General features: G+C 39.6%; 1 protein-coding gene across 1 annotated transcript in view; it reads left to right on the top strand.

The window, feature by feature from the left end:
• Positions 1-25,883, top strand: part of SLC9C2 (solute carrier family 9 member C2 (putative)) — an 88,330-nt gene extending 62,447 nt beyond the window's left edge. The window contains exons 20-26 of the mRNA XM_087420594.1: positions 996-1,121; positions 6,224-6,322; positions 9,981-10,148; positions 11,225-11,356; positions 22,106-22,291; positions 23,820-23,901; positions 25,834-25,883. Coding sequence (XP_087276720.1) covers positions 996-1,121; positions 6,224-6,322; positions 9,981-10,148; positions 11,225-11,356; positions 22,106-22,291; positions 23,820-23,901; positions 25,834-25,883 — 843 coding nt within the window. The remainder of the gene's footprint in view (positions 1-995; positions 1,122-6,223; positions 6,323-9,980; positions 10,149-11,224; positions 11,357-22,105; positions 22,292-23,819; positions 23,902-25,833) is intronic.
• Positions 25,884-26,396: the final 513 nt, after the last annotated feature.

Below are 26,396 nucleotides of genomic sequence, written 5' to 3'. Positions count from 1 at the left end.
CTTCAAGTTACACCTCTACATACATTGTGTTTTCTGTTTTTGCAATTTTTTCATTTATCAATTTGAAGGCTAAGATCCAATTGAATGTTTGATACCCATTAATTAAAATAAATAAACAATAGCCCTTATCAGGAGAGAGACTTTTTTTTCCTTATAGCTTTGTTTAGAAAGGTAATGGATAAATCATTCATTTGACAGTGACTTATTGAATGCCTATTAATTATCTAATTGTCAGCCAAAGAAATTGATAATTGATAATTATCAATCCCAGGTCATAAAGAGCTAGGTAAATCTATTCAATTTAACTGAGTAAATATATGTTGGATATCTACTATGTGCCATGGACTCTTGAGGAAATTGGGATACTTAATGATACAACACTGACTCCCAAGTCCATGGGCTCTTCCTCATTCTTTCATTTAGTCATTTATTCATCCAATCAACAAAAGTTACATAATATGGAGAGTGAGACAGATAAGTAGAAATAATAATACTGCAATGTAATGAGTTCTATAAGGGAGATCTGCAGGAGATGCCATGGGAATAAGGCAGATAAATGATTATCTCTTAGCTGGTGGGGGAAGCCAGAGAAGGCTTTTCAGAGGCTACAAAACTGGAACTGTATCCTTCAAAATTAGAAGGATTTAGAGAAGCAAATCATACTCATGAAAAAACGTTGAGAGAACATGGCATTAAATTGTACAGTAATCAATTGTGAAGTCGAGAAAATTTGAGATTAAGACAGTAGAATATGGTGTTAACTGAATTATAAAGATGCTAAATTTAATATGAGTTAATATATCAGTGAAAATAGTAATAAGGGGAGAATAGGCACAAAAAAAGTTTATAGGATAATTTAAATAGAGCGAGAGAAGCTGTGAGTCAAAATCAAGTTTAAATTTGCATAACAGTAGTTTATTTAGATTTCCTTAGTTTTTACCTAATGGCCTTTTTCTGTTACAGGATCTGATCACCATTATTTTGATTGTTTTTAGGTACTTCTTACAAAAATAAAAGCACTGAATAACTTTCCAATGGCAATCCCGCCTCCTACTCCTGAAAAATATCTTCATAATATCCTTTGGCTGGAAAATAAAGATATTCTCATTCAGTTCTTCAAGGTAAAGATTCAGTATTCTATTCTGGCTCAGGTTTGATGCTAATTATTTTCCATTTTTTCCACTCCCTAATGCAAGATCAACAAAAAAGCATATCCAAAGCAAGAATCCTGTAATGGCCAATGAAGGGTAAGTCAAAATAGAGGCCCAGCAAAACCCAGAAGAGTAGATTTCATTTTAAGCCTAAAGGACAAAGATAGTGTTTTACAATGGCTTATCTGCTTAGGGTGAGCTATCCATGTTACCTGATTGTAATCAATCCCATCTTATTTTACGTTGTCGGGTCCTGGACTTCCAGATGCACATTCTGGAAAAGACTTTTTTTAGAGCAAAGATCTCAAATTTAAATTACTATACAGGCCAGCCAGATAATATAAAAGTAAAACCAGCCAGGTGTAGTATTATAGGGAACAGTGAGGACTGTGGTATACTCAAGAGTTCATGCTCTGTCTAAAGTCAGCTGAGTGTTGCTATAGGAATTGGACTCTTTCAACAAATATTTATTGAACATCCTCTGTGGGCCAGAGACTTTTCTAGGTTTGGGGATATGGCAGTGAACAAAATAAAGGAAGTCCCTGCTTTCATGGACTTTATATTATATGGATGGAGATGGACAATAAACACACCAGTACATAAATATGTAGTCTGTCAGATGGTGATAAATGCTGTGGAGAAAAGGTGAGAAAAGGGACCATGGTTGGGCAGCTATTTTATATGGGGTTGTCAGGAAGTCTGCCCTAATAAGATGACATTTGAAGAGAGATCTGAAAGAAGTGATTGAACAAGCCATATAGATATCTGGGAGAAGAGCATTCCAGCCAAGTGCAACACCCTGAGGTGGAGTGTGCTTGGTATGTTCAAGAACATCGCAAAGGCCCTTGTGGCAGGAGCAACGAAGGAGGGAAGATATGAAGCCAGAGCAGCTGTAGAGAGCCTGAGAATGTAGGAATTTGTGGCCATTGTAAGGACTTTGGCTTTTACTCTGAATTAAATGGAAACTGATTGGAATGTTTTGAACAGAGAAGTGACACGATCTAACTTACATTTAAAAATGACCACCCTGCTGCTGTGCTGAGAATAGGCTGTAAGGGGTCAAGGGCAAGCCAGGGAGACCAGTTAGGAGTCAGTTACAATAATGCAGGCAAGAGATGATGGTGGCTTGGACTAGCGAAAGTGGTGAGGAGTGGTCAGACCCTTGATGTATTTTGCAGATAGAGCTGATAGATGCCGATGGTGGGAGTGTTAGAGAGAGAGAAGATGACTTTTAGGATTTTAATCTGAAAATAGAATGGAGTTACCATTTACTTATATGCGAAAGAGGAGACTATGGGGGGTAGGGGCAAGAGTTTGATTCTGATTAAGTTAAATTTGAGAAAGCTATTAGACATCCAAGTGGAGATGTTGAGTAGATAGTTGGATATATGACTGGAATTCAGGTGGGAGGCCAAACTGGAGACAGACATTTTGGAGTTGTCGGCATAGAGATAATACTTAACGTCTTGAGACTTGATAAGATAACTTAAGGAGGGCTGGCCCCGTGGCTTAGTGGTTAAGTGCACGTGCTCCGCTGCTGGCGGCCTGGGTTCAGATCCCGGGCGCGCACCGACGCACTGCTTCTCCGGCCATGCTGAGGCCGCATCCCACATACAGCAACTAGAAGGATGTGCAACTATGACATACAACTATCTACTGGGGCTTTGGGGGAAAAAAAAATAAATAAATAAAATTAAAAAAAAAAGATAACTTAAGGAATTATTATGGACATCCAAGAATTGAGTCCTGGGCTATACAACATTTAGAGGTGGGGAGATGAGGAAGAATTAGCAAAAAGACTTGAGGACAGAAAAAGAGATCAGATTTGTGGTTACCAGAGGCAGGGGGTAGGGGCTGGGGGAATTGGATGAAGGTGGTCAAAAGATACAAACACACAAGTTATAAGATAAACAAGTCCTGGGGATGTAATGTACGACATGATGACTATAGTAAACCCTGCTGTATGGTGTATTTAAAAGTTGTTAAGATAGTAGATCCTAAAAGTTCTCATCACAAGGAAAAAAATTTTCTTTTTGTGACTATATGAGGCAATGGATGTTAACTAAACTTATTGTGTTAATTATTTTGCAATATATGTATGTCACGTCATTATGCTGTACACCTTAAACTTATACAGTGCTATATGTTAATTATATCTCAATAAAACTAGGAAAAAAAAGAATCGAGTAATCCATCAGGTAGGAGGAAAACTAAGAGTGGTGTCCCAGAAGCCAAGTGAAGAAAGTATTTCAAGAAGGAAAAAGTGATTGACTATATCAAATAAGGCTGAGAGATCAAATAAGATGAAGACTGAAAATTGACTATTAGATTTAATAATGTAGAGGTCAGATTTTTGTAAAAAGACAAACCATAAGTCTGAATTTTTATGTGAAATTTGAAAATTTGTGAAATTTGGCAACCAATTAAAAAAATTTTAAAATACCGTGCAGACCAAACAAAATACATCTTTGGACTGGACGTGACGCCCCCTAGACCACCAGTTTGTGGCTTTGGTTTTAAATGCCTATTGTATGAATTATAAGGTTTATAACTTTTTCATCAACCTGTTAAAACCTCTGTTTGATTTTTGGAATCAGGAAAACTGTGACAAAAAAATGATACTTGCTTTACCACAAATTTGGTTGTACCATACCTTGTGATCTAGGCATGAAGCCATATAAGGCATCTGTTTGTCCTTAATAAGATGTTTTCCTTGTTTTCTAGAAAGACAGTAATCATAGTGGGGTTCTGCTGAGCTTTGAATATCTGATTCCTTTTATGCCATTCTAGTGTTTTCTTCATGCCAGAAATTTTTGAATTTTTCATTTGAAATTGATTTCAAATTTAGTTAAATTAAGACTCTTCTGGTTGAAAGTAACAAAAACCTACCTGAACTAGTTTAAGCAAAAGGGAAGTTTACTGAAAAGATATTGTGGTGCTATACAGAAACTAAGAAACAGTTGACTAACCTTGAGCAGGGTGGGAGTCAGACCAGCTTTGGGACATCAGTGGTAGGAATTTGTGGACCCTTCTTCCAGCACTTGGCTGTGATGACTCAGTTCTCAACTCCCAGGCTCTTTGTCCCTCAGTTCAAATTCCTGAGAGAGAAATCCAACTGGCTTAGCTTGAATCAGATGTCCAGCTTCAGGGGTGCAACTGTGGCTGTGAGAAGGAGGAGGAAACCTGATGGGCAGGGGCTGTTGGAGGTGGTTTAGAAAATAGATCTCAAATAAATGGGAGTGGGAGGTGGTCTTAGCCTGGGAAGAAGGTATCTAAATGGTGTTTATTATAATTTGCATCCTGTTCCATTTTTTAAAAATCCAATTTTAAGATAAAATTAGAATTGTTACCTAAAAGGTAATAATTTTCACAAGTATAATGAACCAACCATTCAGCAGTGAATGGGGAAGGAATGGGAAAAACAGTGAGAAGATAACTCCATAAATTACTGATTCACAGCCACCTGAGGTGAATCTACCACGAGGGCACAACCTTCTTCCCTTCCTGAACTTGCCCTGCCTCTGCAAAGCTGTTGGACTTTCTCTACCCACTTAGAGACATCCTTTACCGACATCTTCAAGTGGTCCTTTTCCTTAATATGTTGGTTCTTGGTAGCCATTTAAATCAGATTTTACCAGGGTAAAAATTGTGATGAATTGGGAGCACATGGGCATTATTCTCATTAAGTACAGACCAAGGATTGTGTGGAAAACTAAAATCCACTTAGTAAACAAAACATCACCCCTTTTTGTAGACTGTAATTTCAAGCTTGGTCTCCATCACAGCTATAGTTAATTTTCACTACTCCTCCTCCCTTCTTTCATCCTCCAACTGGTGTGGTTAATTAAAAAGGTAGTAGTCAATAAAGATAAGCTGGAAGACAATGGTAGAAAACCAAAGTCTGAATAATACCTATGCTGGGTAACTGGCTTTAGGTGAGCTTTTTAAAAAAATTGTGACGTTGTCTATGCTTATTTCAACACTGTCGAATAATTCAGAAGTACATAAAATGAGAAGTGAAAACTATTCACTCCCCCACCCCACACTTAGAGATAACCATTTCCATATTTGGAAATATGTTTCCTACACATCTTTGTAAAATGCAAACCTGTCACCATAATTCTCCTGTTACAAACCCTTCAGTGGTTCCCCCTGGTTTTGGGAAAAGCCCAAACTCTTTAATGTGCCGATGAGACCCTTCAAGGCCTGGCTCTGGCTCACCTCCCCAGTCCTGCCTCCACCAGGGCTGCACTATGACTTTCATGGGCCCTAGGCACTTTTGCCTCAATGTCCCTCTTCCTCCATAAAGTAGTACAAAAAATTATACTTTATGACTATGTTAGGATAAAGATGAATATATTAATACTAACTGTTTCGGTATTAAAACATTTTCCTCTACCTAAACGTTCTTTTATTCCCTTCTGATTTTGAAAGGAACTAAAATATTGTTTTGAGTCCCTACAAGTATTGTGAACCATAGGCACTGTGTCCATTGAAGCCTAAGGGATAACTCAGCCCTGGTCTCCACCCCTCCCTGCCTGAGATGTATTGAATCTTCTGCTTACCCCAACTGCAGATATTCTATTTGCTTCTGGATCTTTGCATATACTAAATCCTCTGCCCTGAATGGTCTTCAGCTCATTGTATCCTGGCTATTGGTTGATCTTCCTTCAGGTCTCAGCTCAGCTGTTCCTTCCTCTGTAAAGTCTTCCCTGGATACCCAAGACATGGTTCTGTGGCCTTTCTGGATTTTTCCAGAGCATCCTGTCCCTACTCTTTTGTCAGAATTAACACACTTTACTGTAAACATCTACCCAACCTAACGTTTATTGGGTGTTTCTATCCGTCACTGTGTGAGGTCCTAATCTCAAAGTCTACAGTTTGCTTGCTTCTCCCTTTCTTTCTAAAAGTTAATGAGATATGTCAGCAGGTTAAATTCATTAACAAACCAAGGAATATAGTTTGTGTTTTTATGCTACTTGAAAACCATTTTAGTTTTTAAAATCTTATTTCTACTTAGAAAAGTAGGCTATGGAGCTTTTGTATTGACTTTTCTTTTCTTTTTTCCTCAGGAAAGAGCAAAACTTGCCTATTTTGATTATGGAGATGTCATTTGTAAAGAAGGTGAAATGCCACAAGGAATCTACTTAATTATTTCAGGACTGGCAGTTGTAAGGGACTCTTTATTCAATTTCAATTCTGGCCCCCAAACTCATGTACTTTCTCCTACAGTCTAGCAGGAGAATGTATTGTTAATCATATAATCTCACAAATATTTAATTATCAATTTTGATGAATGCTGTAATACACATATAATATATAATGCTATCATATATATATGTATAGCCAGCCCTGGTGGTCTAGTGGTTAAGATTCGGTGCTCTCCCTGCTGAGGCTGGGGTTCATCTCCTTATCAGTGAACCACACCACCCGTCTGTCAGTTGTCATACAGTGGCGACTGTGTGTTGCTATGGTGCTGAAAGCTATGCCACTGGGATTTCAAATACCAGCAGGGTCACCCACGGTGGACAGTTTTCAATGGTGCTTCCAGACTAAGACCAGGAAGAAGAAAGTGCCCACCCACTCCCCAAAAAACTTTCCATTTTTTCAGTGAAGCGTTGTCTGATATAGCGCTGGAAGGTGAGAGGATGTCGCAAAAGAGACCGGGCAGGGTTTTGCTCTGCTATACACAGGGTCGCTAGGAATTGAAATCAACTCCATGGCACTAACAATTAGCAAATTTATTCTTTACTGAAAATGTATTTTGAAATATGTAATTATAACATAAAGAGAAATTTAGGAACCAAGAAGTTTTCAAATTTTTAACATAATCTCTTTTCCAAATGAAACCATTTCTGCTCAGAGTGAACACTACAGCTGAGAGATAATGATAATAACCAACATCTAAAAGGTGCTTCCTATTTTACAAAATGCTTTCACAGTCATTACTTATTCCTTACAATAATCCTGGGAGAAAGCAGTCTTTTCCATGATGTTCAGATAAGGAACTCAATACTTGGAGAGGTTGAGTTACTCACCTAAAGGTAATGAGAGTCAAGAATAAGTGAATGGACTGTAATGTCAGATCCTCACAGAGTCAAATAGGATGAGGACCAAAAATAATCTGACCAATAGGAGGATTTTGGTGACCAGAGAGAGAGAAAGAAGTCAGTAGAGTGAGGAGGACAAGACTCCTTTAGAATCTGAATACTAGGAGCTGAATACATGGGTGAGCCCCAGCTTATGACTCAAATAACTCCTAGATTCTAGATGTTGGTTATGAGTGACAAACCCTTATTGTAGTGTGAATAATATATTTGGCTTTCTAATTTTAGAATGGGTATTTCAAACCTTAAAAATACCAAAATTGATCATGGAAATAAACCATTATAATAAATATAATACTAACACATGTATAGCACTTATTAAGTGTCTGGCACTTTTCATTCATCATTCACTCATTCATTCAACAAATATTTACTTCATTACTACCATGCAGCAGGCACTGTTCAATCTAGGCATGGAATTGAGAAAACACACAAAAATCCCTGCCTTCTTAGAGTTTACTTTCTAGTAGAGGCATAGAAAGAGATGGGACAATGAACAAAATAAATAAGTTAAATATATGGTATATTAGAAGTGATGGAGAGGTGACGAGGTCTGTTGTAATTTTTAAACGGGTGGTCAAGAATGGCAATACGTTATGATATTTATAACAACCCTGTTTTTCACATGAGAAAACTAATGCACAGAGAGATTGATTCACTTGCCCCCCAAGGGCACATGGTAAAAGGTCAAGGAGGGCTGTGAGCCCATGGAGTCTGCCTCTAGTATCTGTGTCCTTAGCCATTATACTCTGCTGCCTCCATTAGAATCCATGTGCTTAGCTCCTCCCATATGCTGTGTTTCCATTAGAATCATAACAAAACTATACTGCTACCAAAATTTATTAAATATGTCAAATCAAACATTTATTTACTTATTTATTTATTTTTGGTGAGGAAAATTCACTCTGAGCTAACATCTGTTGCCAATCTTCCTCTTTTTTTGCTTGAGGAAGATTAGCCCTGAGCTAACATCTGTGCCAGTCCTCCTCTATTTTGTATGTGGGTCGCTGCCACAGCATGGCTTTATGAGTGGTGTAGGTCCACGCCTCAGATCTGAACCCGCAAACCTGGGCAGCTGAAGCGGAGCATGCCAGACTTAACCACTACGCCATGGGGCTGGCCCCTCAAATCAAACATTTAAAAGCTACAAAATAACATGTTCTTTTGGGAATTTTCCTGCAATGACTGAACTGGCTAAGGCTTCTTAACATATAAGTCCAATGATATTTGGACTGAAGATGTGATATTAGTGTTCTATAAATGCCATAACAAATTACCACAAATTTAGCAGCTTAGATTTATGATCTCACAGTTCTGTAGTTCAGAAGTCCTATGCGCTTAGCTGGTTTCTCTTGTTTAGTTTCACAAGGCCAAAATCAAGGGGTCTGTAGGGCTGCACTCCCTTCTGGACACTAGGGGCAGAATCTGCTTCCAGGCTCATTGAGGTTGTCAGTAGAATTGTTCCTTACAGGTTTAGGACAGAAGTCCCTGCTTCTTTGCAGGCTGTTGACTAGGGCCCACCTCTAGCTCCTAGAGCTCCTCTTTGGTCCTTGCATGCAGGCACTTACATCTCAGAGCTAAGGCACATTCAATCTTTCTTACGATGGTCATCTCTCTGACTGATTCTACTTCCTTTTCTACTTTTGAGGGCTCAAGTGATTACATTGGGCCCACCAGGATAATCCACTATCATCTCTTTAAGGTCAGCTGATTAGTAACCTTAATTCCATCTGCAAAGTCCCTTCACAGTGGTACGTAGATTAGTGTTTGGCTGAATGACAAAGAGACAGGAATTTTGGAAGGACTCCTTTAGAATTCTGTCTACCATAGGTGTTATCTTTTTTCTGGGTTTGTAAAAAGCTGAGTCATTCTTCATTGCTCAAAGGGCCTTTGAGCTGCATTCAAAATTAAATTAAAAAAATTTCCGTCTTTTGGAAGCATGAATGCCTCTGAAAGTCTGAATGGTAATCACTAGCAGAGGACGCAATTTTCAGAGCACCTTCCTCAGTGACCCTTTGTTCCCTGTATCCTGTGTCCTGAACAATAGCCTTTCTCTTTGATGTTTACAGCTAAACTTTCTGGAAAATTCTGTAATCCTTCTGCTTGATTTCTTCAGCTTCCGTCTGAAATCTGATACTTTTCTTCTTCCTCTACCCATGTCTACCAGTTCTTTTCCCTGATGTGACTCAGCTATCCTGTGCTCATCTTAAAAACTTTTTCTGTTAATGTCTCATGGTAATTATTCTTAGGCATTTTAAAGAGAGACAAGGCTTTTGCTGAAAACATGGCTTGGTTTGGAGGCATATTAATTCATGATATCTGTTTTATGCATCCATGCAATCAAAAGTTTTTTTCCACCTGAGGCACTGGCCCGTTATGGTAAGAATACCTAATAGAGTATAGAGTGGGTAACTGCGTTAGTTGCAGACTGCAATTACTTCTTTTGGTGGGATTTTTATATAAGGAAGGTCTAAGTAGAAAGGTGTAAATGGGGGTCATCTGTAAAGCTAAAGACTGGAGACAAACCTTGCCTTGGAGAGTTGAAATGTGCAAGAAACTGTGATTTTTGTGAAGCCCCATTTGTCCTTCACACCTGAAAGGATTCATAAAGAATCTTTTCCTTCCACTGTAATAATTGCAAGAAACAGCGGGAGCTCTTATGGTTTGGTCAACAGTTTTTAATTTTGTATTTCCCTTTGCACATTTTTTTTTCCCTTGGCAGTTGCATAGTTCACCTCCTACCTTTGGAATAGACAGTAGCCTACAGCCTGATAGAGAGTCCAAAACCATGTTTACAGAGTACTGTACTAGTGGCGACATAATTGGAGAGCTGAGCTGTCTGCTTAAGCGTGAAATTGAGTATACTGCCATCTGTGAAACTATTTTACAGGTAAGAAATTGGTTCTATATATTGTGGGTTATTAATTAATTCTTCCTCAAGTAAATAAGGAATGCTAGCATCTTTTCTTCCTTCGGGTTCTGATATCTTACGTAGTCACCCAACCAGCTGTTGTGAGGCAGAATAGACTAGCTGTGAGAAGTCAGATTTAGTGTCTCACATCCTGGGTGTGGGATCTGGAGCAAGGTATTTTAACCTCTTTGAGTCTTTGTTTATTAAAAGAGAGACTATCTAACTTTTGATGTTATGAAGATTAGGAAAATACCTCTGTCAAGCGCCAGGCATGTATAGGTGCTCAATAAATGGCCGCCATTATTGAGCAGCGTTTTTAAAGAATACTTGTTTGTTTTTAAACTCTCTTTCTTCCATTTTTCACTTGCTAAATACGAGCCTATGTATTCAACAAGTAAACAGCCTGATATTCCACTAGCTATGGGGGATTCAAATAGAAATGAGCTAAAATTCCCGCTGACAAAGAATTCTCAAGCTTTTGGGACTGTTAGATGCAATAGAGCAGGGTCCAGAGTCTTAGGGGTGTGAGGAAAAGAGGGAATGTTGCTTTATCAATTTCATACTATTTCACTTCTGGAAGAGGATAGAAGGCATGAATTTATTCACAAGACTGAAGTGAATTCATTGAAGTTCATTTATCTTGAATCCTGAAAGAGTAGTCTTCCTTATTCAGGTAAACCATGTGCCTCTGGAAACAAATACTGTAAATGAGCCCACTTTACCTACTGTGTCAGTAAAAACAGATAAGTTTGTGTGTCTTAGTTCCTAAATCTTGGGCTCATGAGCCATATCCCTTATCATAGCTGTTGACTGTTATGAATTTCCTATTATTAAGTCTATAGCTTTAATTGGACTGTAAATTGTATTATCTTATACATAGCAAACAACCTCTCCACAATACAGTGCTTTTAAATGGCAGAGTATCATAATCATACTAGAGTTGATAGTTTTTCTAAGAGGTTAGATGAAGATAAAATCTACAGGCATCTTGTTTTCTGATGGTCTTGTAATTTAGTTCCAAATCAAGCTTGCTGCTCGATACCTTGTCATTTCAGGCCTGCTTTATCTCCCTGGAGGATTTATATGAAGGCTTTGATGTCTTCTGGCCATCCCTGGAATATAAAATATGGCTAAAGCTTGCTCTCAGTACTGCCTATCAGTATTTTGAATCAAGTCTCATTGATGAGGTAAGTTACATGATTAAAATATGAATGAACCTTAATTTACTGTAATTTTTACAAAATGCATTTCATATTTTTGAGACAAAGACAGAGAGGAAGGTTATGTCCGATTTTCCAAAATTAGATTTCAGAATTTTAACCACTCTCTTATCCTGACTTCCGGCAGGTCATCAATCCTCTTGTCACAGCTAATTTTCCCAGGATACCTGCAGTCATCCCTTTAAAAAAATAAAGTAGATTCAGGGGCTGGCCTGGTGGTGTAGCGGTTGAGTTCATGTGCTCTCCTTTGGTGGCCCAGGGTTCACAGATTCAGATCCCAGGTGTGGACCTGCGTACTGCTTATCAAGCCACACTGTGGCGGCATCCCATATAAAGTAGAGGAAGATGGGCATGGATGTTAGCCCAGGGCCAATCTTCCTCAGCAAAAAGGAGGAGGATTGGCAACAGATGTTAGCTCAGGGCTAATTGTCCTCAAAAAAAATAAATAAATAAAGCAGATTCAGCAAATATTAAATAGGTAGATCCCCAAGAACCAAGCGTAGCATTAATTAGACTTAGTTAATGAACATGTGGTCTGGTGTTTTATTATAGTCTACTCTATTTACCTACATTAATACAAATATCCTGCCCTTTCAAAATCTTTATTGAGTTACCTGAGCCTCTTCTATAAACTTTCTCTCCAAAAAGTAGTAGTTCAAGACTGTTCTTGGACTGGCACAATTTACAATCCTATATTTATATCCTATTTAATAATTATTTGAGCCCCTGCTATGAGTCAGGAACTGGGGAAGTGACAGACTTGAAGTTCAACAATGACTGAATTGAGAGACTTCGTGTAGATGTTGGATTAAAAAATTATCATGTCTCAAGAGAATGAGAAGACAATCCACACACTAGGAGAAAATATTTGCAGAAGACACATCTGATGAAGGACTGTTATCCAAAACATACAAAGAACTCTTAAAACTCAGCAATAAGAAAACAAACAGGGGCCAGCCCAGTGGCGTAGTGGTTAAGTTTGCTTGTTCTGCTTTGGCAGCCTGGGGTTCGCCAGTTCGGATCCATGGCGTGGAACTATACACCAATCATCAAGCCATGATGAGGCAGCATCCCACATAGAGCAACTAGAAGGATGTACAACTATGACATACAACTATCTACTGGGACTTTGGGGAGAAAAAAGGAAAAAAGGAGGAAGATTGGCAACAGATGTTAGCTCAGGGCCAATCTTCCTAAAAAAAAAAATTAATTAATTAAGAAAACAAACAATCCCCAGTCTTCCCAGCAGTGGGGACAGCATCCAAAACGTGAATTTCCCCAGTTGGGGCAGGGTTGCCTGATCCGAGGTTTCAGAGCAGACCACTAGCACACATGCCAGTGCCAGCAATCAGAAGCTGTGGCCCCTGCCGAGCCCCAGCATACATCCTGAAGCTTCAGGAGATAGAGTGGTGCTGGTGACCCAGCCTCCTCCTCCTCCCCTGGCAGTGGCGCTGGTTTCTCCAGCAGTGGGGACAGCAACCAAAATATGGATTTTACCAGGAGGAGCAGGGTGCCCTGACCTGAGGTCTCAAAAAGCACAGTGGTGTGCACCAGTGACCAGAGACTGCAGGACCAGCAACAACACTTGTGGCTTAGCCCCTGCTCCTCCCCCAGCAGTGGCGGGTGGCACCTGCAACCTGAGGCTTTAGGAACCACAGCAGAACCTGAGACCCAACCTCTAGTAGTGGAAACCCTGACACCAGCTCTACCAGCAGTGGGGGCTGCATACAAGATCCTAGGCCTCCAGCAGTGACAGCAACACCTGTGAACCCAGTCCCCTGGACAGCAGTGCTGCCAGCACCTCCAGATAACCCACGAGCAGCAGTGCAGGTGGTGCATGGGCAGCAGCACCTGAGCCTGTGGAGATCCCATGGAGGTCAAATAGGGGAACACGAGACCCAGGTGACCCCAGAAGCAGCAGAAGCGCTTGCAGCCGAGTGACCCTGTTGGCAACACCTGATAGTGCAGCAGCATCAAAAACAGCAAGGCACCAGCAACTTCAGAGGCACAAGCAACACAAGAAGGGCACAAGACAATGCCTCTGGCAGAGGCAGTGGAGGGTGGAAAGTGCAGGCTCTCAAATACAACAAGCAGCAGCTCAGAACCAAAGGAACCAAAGACGTACCCAAATAAGAAAGGTGGTTACTACCACAAATATGCTGGCAAAGGATCAATTGATAAAGTACCATGAAGAACTACAGTAACACTGCAGAACAGAAGGAGAATGCCAACTCTCCAGAAACCAAACTTGAAGTTACATAAGATTACAATCTAACTGACATAGAATTCAAAATAGCTGTCATGAGGAAACTCAACAAGTTAAAAGAAAATTCAAAAAGACAGTTCAATGAGCTCAGGAATAAAATTAGTGAACAAAAGGAGTACTTCACCAAGGAGATTGAAACACTAAAAAAAAAAAAAAAAAAAAATACAGAAATACTGGAGATGAAGAACACAATTAATGAGATGAAAAATAAAGTAGAAAGCATTAAAAATGGAACAGAATATATGGAAGAGAGCATTAGTGAGCTCAAAGATAGAAATCTAGAAATGATTGAGGTGGAGGAGGAGAGAGAACTAAGATCTTAAAAAAAACAAAGAAATTCTGAGAGAATTGAGAACTATCTGACTCAATTAGGAAAAGTAACATAGGGGTAATAGGCATTTCAGAAGGAGAGGAGAGGGAGAAAGGAGGAGAGCTTATTCAAAGAAATAATAGCTAAGAAATTCCAAAACCTGGGGAAGGAACTGGACATGCAAGTACAGGAAGCTAATAGAACTCCTAATTATATCAATGCAAAAAAGGCATATAATATTAAAACTATCAAAAGTCAATGACAAAGAAAGGATATTAAGGGCAGCCAGAGAGAAGAAAATAACCTACAAAGGAACTCCCATCAGGCTTTCAGCAAATTTCTCAGCAGAAACCCTACAGGCTAAGAGGGAGTGAAATGTTATATTCAAAATGCTGAAAGACAAAAACTATCAGTCAAGAATACTCTATCCAGCAAAATTATCCTTTAGATATGATGGAGAAATAAAAGTTTTCCCAGACAAAAAAATGCTGAGGGAGTTCATCACCACTAGACCTGCCTTAAAGAAATGTTGAAAGGAGCCCTCCTACCTGAAAGAAATCGACAGACAGAATCAGAAAATTGTAGCTCTATATCAGAATAGATTAGTAAACACTTAATTATAACATAAAGGATAAACGGAAAGAAGGCATCAAAAGTAACTATAACCACATGAATTTGGTCACAAACTCACAACACAAAAAAAGAATAATTTGTGACAACAAAAATATAGAAGGGGAAGAGGAAAAGGACAGAACCTGCATAGGCTAGTGGAGATAACAGGCTATCAGATAAAGGACTATCTCATCTATGAAGTCTTTTATACAAACCTCATGGTAACCACAAAACAAAAAATCAGAGCAGAGTCACAAATCATAAATAAGGAGAAAACTGAGAAAAACATCACAGAAAACCACCAAACTGAAATGGCAGTCAGAAATACAAGGGGAAAAAGAAACAATGGAAATATAGAACAATAGGAAAACAGGAAATAAAATAGCAGTATTAAGCCCTCATATATCAATAATCACTCTAAATGTAAATAAATTGAATTCACCAATCAAAAGACACAGAGTGGCTGGATGGATTAAAAAACAAGATCCAACAATATGCTGCTCCAGGAAACACATCTCAGCTCTAAAGATAAACAGAGGCTCAGAGTGAATGGATGGAAGATGATACTCCAATTAAATGGCAAGCAAAAGAAAGTGGGTGTAGCTATACTTATATCAGACAAAACAGACTTCACGATAAAAAGGATGACAAGAGACAAATATGGGCATTATATAATGGTAAAAGGAACTTTTCACCAAGAAGACATAACACTTGTTAACATATATGGACCTAACACAAGAGCACCAAAGTATATAAAGCAATGATTAACGGACCTAAAGGGAGATATTGACAGCAACACAATAATAGTAGAGGACCTTAACATCCCACTTCAATGGATAGATCATCCAGACAGAAAGTCAACAAGGAAACAGTGACCTTAAATGAAACACTAGATGGACTTAATAGATATATATAGAACATTCCATCCCCAAACAGCAGAATACACATTCTTTTCAAGTGTACATGGAACATTCTCAAAGATAGACCATATGTGGGGAAACAAAGCAAGCTTCAATAAATTTAAGAAGACTGAAATCATATCAAGCATCTTTTCTGACCACAATGCTATGAACCTAGAGATCAACTACAAGAAAAAAGCTGGAAAGTCAAAAATATATGGAGACTAAACAACATGCTACTGAACAACTATTGGATCAATGAAGAAATAAAAGGAGAAGTCAAAAAATACATAGACAGAAATGAAAATGAAAACACAACACACTATAACTTATGGGAAGCAGCTAAAGTGGTACTAAGAGGGAAATTTATAGTAATATAGGCCCACTTCAAGAAACAAGAAAAATCTCAAATAAACAACGTTACACTATACCGAAAAGAACTAGAAAAAGAAGAACAAACAAAGCTTAAAGTCAGTAGAAGGAAGAAAATAATAAAAATCAGAGCAGAAAAAAACAAAATAGAGACTGAAAAAACAATGGAAACGATTAATGAAACTAAGAGCTGGTTCTTTGAGAAGATAAACAAAATTGACAAACCCTTAGTCAGATTCATTAAGAAAAAAGAGAGAAGGCTCAAATAAATAAAATCAGAAATGAAAGAGGAGAAATTACCACAGCAATACAAGGGATTGTAAGAGAATACTATGAAAAGTTATACGCCAACAAATTGGATAACCTAGAAGAAATGGATAAATTCTTAGAATCATACAACCTTCCAAAATGAATCAAGAAGAAATAGAGGGCCGGCCCCGTGGCTTGGCGGTTGGGTGTGCACGCTCCGCTGCTGGCGGCCCGGGTTCGGATCCCGATCCTGGGTGCGCACCGACGCACCGCTTCTCCGGCCATGCTGAGGCCGCGTCCCATGTACAGCAACTAGAGGGATGTGCAGCTATGACATAAGACAATGTGCTGGGGCTTTGGGGGGAAAAATAAATAAATAAAATTAAAAAAAAAAAAAGATAATGTTTTTTTTAAAAAAAAAAGAAGAAATAGAGAATCTGAATTGACCAATCACAAGTAAAGAGATTGAAACAGTAATCAAAAACCTCCCACAAAACAAAAGTCCATGACCAGATGGCTTCTCTGGAGAATTCTACCAAACATTCAAAGAAGACTGAATATCTCTCCTTCTCAAACTCTTCCAAAAAATTGAAGAGGAGAGGATGTTTCCTAACTCATTTTTTTGAGGCCAACATTACCCTGATACCAAAGCCAGACAAAGACAATACAAAAAAGGAAAATTATAGGCCAATATCTCTGATGAACATAGATGTAAAAATCCTCAACAAAATATTAGCAAATGAAATACAAAATACATTAAAAAGAGCATACCCCACAATCAAGTGGGATTTATTCCAGGGGTGCAGGAATGGTTCAATATCCACAAATCAATCAATGTGATACAACACATTAACAAAATGAAAAATAAAAATCACATGATCAACTCAATAGATGCAGAGAAAGCATTTGACAAGATCCAATATCTATTTATGATAAAAATTCTCAATAAAACAGGTATAGAAGGAAAGTACCACAACATTATAAAGGCCATATATGACAAACCCACAGCTAACATCATACTTAATGGTGAAAAACTGAAAGCCATTCCTCTGAAAACAGGAACAAGACAAGGATGCCCACTTTCTCCACTCTTATTCAACATAGTACTGGAAGTTTTAGCTAGAGCAATTAGGCAAGAAAAAGAAATAAAAGGTATCCAAATTGGAAAGGAAGAAATGAAACTCTCACTATTTGCAGATGACACGATTCTATATATAGAAAACCCTAAAGAAGTCACCAAAAAAGTATTGGAAATAATTAACAAATACAGTAAAGTTGCAGGGTACAAAATCAACATACAAAAATCAATTTCATTGCTGTACACTAATAATGAACTAGCAGAAAGAGAAATCAAGAATACAATCCCATTTGCAATCACAACAAAAAGAAAAAAATACTTAGGAATAAATTTAACCAAGGAGGTGAAAGGCCTATACACTGAAAATTATAAGACATTAGTGAAAGAAATCAAAGAAGACATAAGGAAATCGAAAGATATTCCATGCTCACGGATTGGAAGAATAAATGTAGTTAAAATGTCCACATTACCTAAAGCAATCTACAGACTCAATGCAATCACAATCAGAATCCCAGTGACATTCTTCACAGAAGGAGAACAAAGAATCCTAAAATTTATATGGGGCAACAAAAGACCCCAAATAGCCAAAGCAATCCTGAGGAAAAAGAACAAAGTTGGAGGTATCACACTCTCTGACTTGAAAATATACTACAAAGCTATAGTAATCAAAACAGCATGGTACTAGCACAAAAACAGACACACAGATCAATGGAACAGATTTGAGAGCCCAGAAATAAAATCATACATCTACGGACAGCTAATCTTCGACAAAGGAGCCAAGAACATACAATGGAGAAAGGAAAATCTCTTCAATAAATGGTGTTGGGGAAGCTGGACAGAATGAAAGTAGACCATTATCTCACACCATACACAAAAATTAACTCAAAATGGATTAAAGACCTGAATGTAAGACGTGAAACCATAAAACTCCTAGAAGAAAACATAGGCAGTACACTTTTTGACATCAGTCTTAGCAGTGTCTTTTCGAATACCTCTCTACTCAGGCAAGAGAAACAAAAGAGAAAATAAACAAATGGAACTATATAAGACTATAAAACTTCTGCACAGCAAAGGGAACCATAAGAAAACGAAAAGACAACACACCAACTGGGAGAAAATATTGGCAAATCATATATCCAGCAAGGGGTTAATTTCCAAAATATATAAAGAACTCATAAAACTCAACAACAAAAAAATGAACAACCCAATCTAAAAATGGGCAGAGGATATGAACAAACATTTTTCCAAAGAAGATACACAGATGGCCTACAAGCACATGAAAAGATGTTCGACATCACTAATTATTAGGGAAAAGCAAATTAAAACTACAATGAGATATCACCTTACACCCGTCAGAATGGTTATAATTAACAAGACAAGAAATAACAAGTGTTAGAGAGGATGTGGAGAAAAGGGAAGCCTCATATGCTCCTGGTGGGAGTGCAAACTGGTGCAGCCACTATGGAAAGCAGTATGGGGATTTCTCAAAAAATTAAAAATAGAATATCATATGATCCAACTATCCCACTACTGAGTATTTAGCCAAAGAACATGAAATCAACAATTCAAAGAGATTTATGTACCCCTGTGTTCATCACAGCGTATTCACAATAGCCAAGACATGGAAGCAACCCAAGTGCCCATCAATGGAAGAATGGATAAAGAAGATGTGGTATATATATACAATGGAATACTACTCAGCCATAAAAAATAAAATCATGCCATTTGTGATAACATGGATGGACCTTGAGGGTATTATGCTAAGTGAAATAAATCAGACAGAGAAAGACAAAAACCATATGATTTCACTCATGTGTGGAAGATAAACAAAGAAACACATAGATAAGGAGAACAGATTCATGGTTACCAGAGGGGAAGGCGGTGAAGGGAGGGTGAAAGGGGTAAAAGGGCACATATGTATGGTGACGGATAAAAACTAGTCTATTGGTGGTAGACTGTGTATAGACGATGTAGTCTATACAGAAACTGAAATATAATAATATACACCTGAAATGTACACAATGTTATAAGCCAATATGACCTCAATAAAATAATTTTAAAAAAAAGAAAAAGAAAACAAACAATCCAATTAAAAAATGGGCCAAAGATCTTGACACTTCACCAAAGAAGATATAGAGATGGCAAGTAAACATATGAAAAGATGCTCCGCATCATATGTCAGAAGGGAAATGCAAATTAAAACAATAGTGAGATACCACTACACACATTAAAATGACCAAAATCTGGAACACTGACAACACCAAATGCTAGTAACGATGTGGAGCAACAGGAACTCTCATTCATTGCTGGTAGGAATGCAAAATGGTACAGTCACTTTGGAAGATGGTTTGGCGGTTTCTCACAAAACTAAACATCCTCTTACCGTACAATCCAGCAATTGCACTCCTTGACATTTACTCAAAGGAGCTGAAAACTTATGTCCACGCACAAAGCTGCACACAGATGTTTATAACAGCTTTATTCATACTTGCCAAATCTTGGAAGCAAACAACCAAGATGTCCTTCAGTAGATGAGTTATCCAAAATAAACTGTGGTACATCCAGACAATGGAATGTTATTCAGTGCTAAAAAGAAATGAGCTATTAAGCCATGAAAAGACATGCAGGAAACTTGAATGCATATTACAAAGTGAAAGAAGCCATCTGAAAGGCTACATACTGTATGATTCCAACTATAGGATACTCTGGAAAAGGTGAAACTATGGAGACAATAAAAAGATCAGTGGTTCCTAGGAGTTGGAGTGGGGAAGGATGAATAGGTGGAACACAGAGGATTTTAGGGCAATGAAAATACTCTGTATGATACTATAATGATGGATACATGTCATTGTACATTTGTCCAAACCCACAGATTGTACAACACCAAGAGTGAACCCTAATGTCAACTATGGACTTTGGGTGATTATGATGTGTCATTGTAGGTTCCTCAATTGTAACAAATGTAGCACTCTGGTGGGGGACGTTGATAATGGGGGAGGCGATGCACGTGTAGGGGTAGGAGGTATATGGGACATCTTGGTACCTACCTCTCAATTTTGCTGTGAACCCTAAGCTGCTCTAAAAAAAAAAAATCTTAAAAAAAAAATAGCATGTCATGCTAAAGCAGTCATGTTTCTTTTACTATGTGGCAATAATAATTTTCAGAAAAATTTTAGCTGAAGGGTAAGGAGAATTAGATTCTTCTCTTCTCTTTTCTTTTGCCTTGCCTCTTCATGAGAAGTAGGACCAGTTTAGAGTCTAGTACGAAACTCCAGAGGAGAGAATTAGGACCAATAAGTAGCAACTATACGGAGTCAAACTTGACTCAATAATAAAGTGAATGTCCTTTTATTTTATTTTTTTAATTCACAAGGAACACATATTCATTATATAAATTAGAAAATACAGATACAAAACATAAGAAAATAACTTTCTAACCCAATTTTAGTCCCCAGAGAATCTCTATTTAGCACTTTGGTTTATTTTCTCCTAGTCTTTTTCCATTAAAGAACTAGCCACTTAAGATTTTTCTAGAACCCGTAGGCACTGTAAGATTATGCTGCATCCTCCTTCTCTAAACCATACAACTCAAAATTTACATGCATAAAAAAACCAAAATAGCTTTTTCTTAGATTTCTCTGGTTGCAACGTTCTAGATAAGTTCGCTAATTTTGTTATGTTTTTGTTGCCCCAGCTGTGCTAGTGCATTTGGCAATTAAGTGTTTGATTTGTCTGCCAGGGACCAAGGTCTGAGGGCTGGGTCCTATAGCTGTGCACTTCCTGTGGCTGGAGGTGTTCAGAGTGAGCTGACGGCCCCTCAGGGCCCTGTCCAGGAGATTCCTATCATTGGACTGACCTCTAACCTCCTGTATTAGTTTGCTGGGGCTGCCGTAACAAAGTACTACAAACTGGGTGGCTTAAACCACAGAAATTTATTGTCTCACGGTTCTTGGAGCTAGAAATCCTAAATCGAGGTGTTGGCAGTGTTGGTTCCTATTGAGGGCTGTGGGCAAGAATCTGGTCCAGGCCTCCCTCCTTGCTTGTAGATGGCTGTCTTCATCTTTACACCGAGTTCTCCCTGTATGTGTGCCTGTGTCCAAATTGCTCCTTTTTTTTTTTTTTTGTGAGGAAGATTTGCTCTGAGCTAACATCTGTGCCCATCTTCCTCTATGTTGTTTGTGGGTTGCCGCCACAGCATAGCTTGATGAGTGGTGTATGTCCACCCCCAGGATCTGAACCCACAAACTTGGGCTGCTGAAGCCGAGTACATCGAACTTAACAACTACGCCACCAGGCCGGCCCCCACATTGCTCCTCTTTATAAGGACATCAGTCATATTGGATTAGGTGCCCACCCTACTCTGGCATGGCCCCATCTTAACTGAAACAATTATGTCAGCAACGACCCTATTTCCAAATAAGGTCACATTCTGAGGTACTGGGGGTTAGGACTTCAATGTATGAATTTGGGGGGGACATAGTTCAACCCATAACAGCTCCCTTCCAGCTCTAAAGTCTATGCTTCTGAGCCTTGAAGTATGACTCAGACTCAGTGCCTTGCATTATTTGGTTATTCTTCGTTCTCTTGTCAAGTGGGATGTTTGCTTACTGCTAGGTAAGACCTACGCATCTTTACCACTCTGGTCTCGTGCAAATGGAAATCCACGAGGCGTAGCTGACCACCCTGCTGTGGCTGAAATCAGGCTGGGCAACCACATCTGGGGCCGCTCAACAGGAGCAACATAAAAACTCGGAGTTCATAATCTTGTCAGAGGCCATGCTGAACTCTAAGTAAATTCTGTCTGTTGGTCCCAGGGTCCATATGCCTTTTGACACCCTCAAAGAACTCAGCTAAATAAGTGAATTTGCTTTCTTCTTGATACCATGTGTCATTTTGTATGATTTATAGAAAAAATGTAATTCTATTGTAGGACTTAACGTTTCAGAAGTGTGTGGCGCTCAATCTTGCGTGTGTGAAGACTTTATCAAGCTACAATGAAATGACTATTGATAATGCGACCATGAAATTCGTTATTGTTGTGTATGGCAGTGTAATTGATACTAAGACAGAGGTACCATATCTTGCACCTTGCATTTTACCTAAAACCTGTGAGCAGGTAAGGAGGATCCTTTCTAAGGAGTCATTTGCTTTTCCTGGTGCCCCATAAGTGACTTTAAAACTCAACCGACCACCTTAAAAATAAATTTAACCTGTAAAGACCCTGCAGTTCTCATCCACCCTTAACAAAAGAGTCAAAACATACCCAGAGCTTCTGTGTACTGTTACACAGGTTGTGCCCTGCACAAGGGTGTGACCCAGGGGCAAGTAGGGGCTGGAATCTGCCTGTTCTCTGCTTACCAAGCCATTTGCCCTGGTGTGAGGCTGTGCCTCCCCAGAGGAAGGACAGGGTCCATTTTTCCTAGTGCACACCAAGGCAACAACATTGTAAGCTAGTGTGGCTCTAGAAGTGTCTGCATTGGTTGATAAGAAGAGGGTTGAGTAGGGGACCCACTGCTTTGTTGCCACAATAGGGGCTGCGGGCCCCACATAGTGAGCCCTGGACCTTATCATTCCATGCCTTTGTAAGGAAGGGGGAAGTGTGAACACCTGGGGCATAACGGGGTAGAAGAGCAGAAGCAAGGTCCCTTATGGGCCACCTGCCTGCCTGCCATTGGACCACAGGGTGACGGAGGGCAGAGCCCAGGAGGGGGGAGGACCAAAAGGCCTGAGAAGAACTGACTTCTATTTAATCTGGTAGTAAGCTTCTCCCCTTTGGAAGAGACCCATTCTGCCTGTTCAGGCTGGGAAAGGTCATTAATTAAATGAAAATTTACGTCCTAGAAAAGTTAGCAAACATCCCCTTTCATAATGTTCTTATTTAGTACCTCTCAACAATTCAGAAGATAAAGTTAATTTAAATGTTTTTTAATGGAAAATGAAAATCTCTTCAGCTTTGAAGGAAGGGGTGGATGAGGCAGGGGACAGTGGGAGCAACACCCACAGTTTAGTTTGTTAAGACACCAGGGTTTGGGGTCAGGCACATGGCACTTGGATTCAAAAGCTGACCCCGATGCCCACCAGGTGTGTGAGCATAGGCAAGCTGCCTTCTGACCCCCCGGTTCCTCATTAGTGAGATGAGGATAGTAGCAGCAGCCATCTCATAGGGTTAGTGTGAGGATTAAATGAGATAATATGTGGTATCTAGAAATGATAGTTATAATTGTTACTTGTATGCTATTTGCATTCTGGAAGGGCAGATTTTGTGACACATAGGCCAAAAGCTCTAAGAAAAGAAAACAGTCCTGCACCTGGGAAGGCTTGACCCTTGACCGTCAATGCAGGAATAAAAGGCACTCAGTGGATGCGGGGGATTCCCTGCTTCCAAACTAGGAATTGCCAGTCTGGTTACAAGTAAGGTGTAGAAATTTCCTTTCTGATGTCTATAAATACGCCAAAGATAATTTTCTGGTCCAAGTCTTCTTAAAGCAACATTAAAGAGGATTTGAAATGAAAAAGATGGAGCTTAGGCTGGAGGCCCAGTGCTAGGTGTTAGCTTATTTCTTATATTCTTTGGAAAGTTTAGGAAGCAGCCAGCTTAGAGATCAAAGAATGCTCTTTTGACTAGTGTTGACTTTTCTGTTTAGGTTCAGGGAACTTCAGATTTATGCAAGCTGCTGGTGATCCAAGCATCTGAGCCTGTCAAAAATAAGAACTCCAAGGGCGTGGGTAAGGGACAGTGCATTAGTGGCAGGAAAACCATTGAGAAGGAATTTTGATACATGTAAAATTCATTTAATTCTAAGAAAATGATTTGAGAGCATAGTGTGGGTTTATCATCAGTCCCCATCTTTGGGCTCACCCTGACTGCCACATGGCTTGTGGGAGGTCACATAGGAAAGACTTCCAGACACTGAAATCCAGGTGGCTCATTCCTCTCTCATGTCCCTCCCTCCACACCAGGGGAGAGCAGCCAGGGGAGAGCAGCTTCTGTGTTGTACTCTGTTCCTGCCACATAGTGCTGTTGGCAGCAGAGCAGGAATGGGGAGGAGATAGACTCGCTCTCTGCAGGCCCAGATCTGGGGAGCTGGTTTGCTTCCAATAACCAAAGGGAGTATGGAACCTGACCCGTGCTTACTGAGTGTTCCAAACCATGGTCACAGCCACATTCAAATGACTTGCTTTGAGGTGCACTTTGTAGTCACTGAAGTAAGTCACTAAATGTATATTAGCACCCAATTGCTGTATTATACAAAGCATAATACAGCATTGTATGGTGCTAAGCAATATACAAAGAAACCTTGCTCTAGAGAAAATGCATCAAGATCTTTCACTCAAAGCTCAGCATCCCTGCCTTACCAAGCCCCATCTCACCACTCTCTCAGCTGCCCCAGCTGGAAAACAGTCATCCTTGATTTGCATCTCTAATGGGCACCACCCCAGTGTTTACAATTCATGTGACCTGCTAGCTTAGGCATTATATAATTCTTAATGAATTGTTAATTCAGGGGGAAGGGTTTACGTGATTTCAAACTGTGTGCATAAAGTGACATTTTATTAATATTTTATCTCATTATTTCTCATTTGCATAATACTTATAAAATGCAACCCCACTGTGTGCTGGGCACTGTGCTAAATGCTAGTTAGTGAGTGAGCCAAACAAGGTCTCTGCCGTCATGAGAGGAAAGGCAGACATTCAATAGGCAATTCCACTTCTCCCCTGGAAGCAAGTTCAACCTCAGACATTCTTATGGCTCACTTTCCATGCCCTGTTCTAGGGTCATATGCATCACCATGATTTTGGGAGCTCCCTCTGCTCCCAGATCTCCTGTCCCAGCTGGCTGACACTGAGATGACATTCCCTCAGCCCTCACAGTCTCTTTAGGTCCGCCACTCTGTTGCTTCCACAGCACTCTTGGGGCGCAGGAGTCTATGGCAAGGCTGGGAGCTCAGGCCTTGTGTTAGGCCCCTTTCGGCACCCTGAGGGCTATTGAGTCAGAGATCTTAAGCACTTCAGGAAGCAGGGCACAGGTCCCTATTGTTCCTGTGCCTGTAGGCCTGTCTCCTTCCTTAGGCCCTCTGGAAGCATTTTTAGATGAAGGGGAACACATCACTCTGTATTTCCCAATGAATTTGGGACAAAAGTCACAAATGTAGGCCCATGGACTGGATCCAGCCAGTACAGTGGATTTGACCCACATACACTTGTTAACATTTTAAAATTAGTTGCCAAGTAGAAACATCCATAAATTTCACACTTAAAAAAATTCAGATTTTGAGCTTTTCTTGAAAAAATCTGAAAGTCTGTCAACACTTGGTCCTCATTCCTGTATGTGGCGACAATCAGACAGGGCCGAGTATCAGCTGCCTCCTACAGAGGGGAAGCAATGCTCTCCAGTTTGCCACAGTCCACGCTGCTCCCTCTTGTCTTATATACAGCCCACTTTAACCATGTGTGTGACCTCCTTGCTCTCATTTGAGTTTGTCAGCCCTTGTACTAGGCTTTTGGGAAACTAACAACAAAACCCTGAGGGAAGAAAGTAAAGAGCCCACTTGAAAGAGGAGAAAGCAAATTGATATTTCAAAATATTTTTGTGCTACTTTTACTCTGAAACGCTAATTCAGCTTTTCTGTTTGATGCATGTATTTGGATTGACTCAGCCAACACTGGTCTTCGAATGACCAAGAGAGAATATAACTGGAAAAGTTGAGGTAATAAACTCAACACTTTGATTAGATTTTTATTATTGTGAATATTAAACTCCACAGCTGAAATAAATTGTGAAGTCAAGTAGCAAAATGTAGGTGGAGAGAAAAGAGACTCAATGGCAACTCATTAATTTGGAAAAACTGGGATAAAGCTTACCTGAATTACTTAAAAATTAAAATTATAGAATTTTTTTTTTTTTGTGAGGAAGATCAGCCCTGAGCTAACATCCATGCCAATCCTCCTCTTTTTGCTGAGGAAGACTGGCCCTGGGCTAACATCTGTGCCCATCTTCCTCCACTTTATATGGGACGCCACCACAGCATGGGCTGACAACGGTGCACACCCAGGATCCGAACCCAGGCTGCCAGCAGCGGAGCGCGAGCGCTTAACCGCTATGCCATGGGGCCGGCCCCCCATAGAGTATTTTTGAAAGACATAATTTTGGCCCAGGTCCCTCCTCTCCCAATTTTCCCCTCCTCATCTCCTTCCCCTGAGGTTTAGTTCAAAAGTAGGG

Source organism: Ceratotherium simum, chromosome 2 (assembly GCF_057802395.1).
Source record: "Ceratotherium simum simum isolate JZ-2026a chromosome 2, ASM5780239v1, whole genome shotgun sequence".
In the NCBI taxonomy this organism is placed as follows: Eukaryota; Metazoa; Chordata; class Mammalia; order Perissodactyla; family Rhinocerotidae; genus Ceratotherium; species Ceratotherium simum.
The sequence above is the reverse complement of the archived record's forward strand: the minus strand, read 5'-3'. Positions and strand labels throughout refer to the sequence as shown.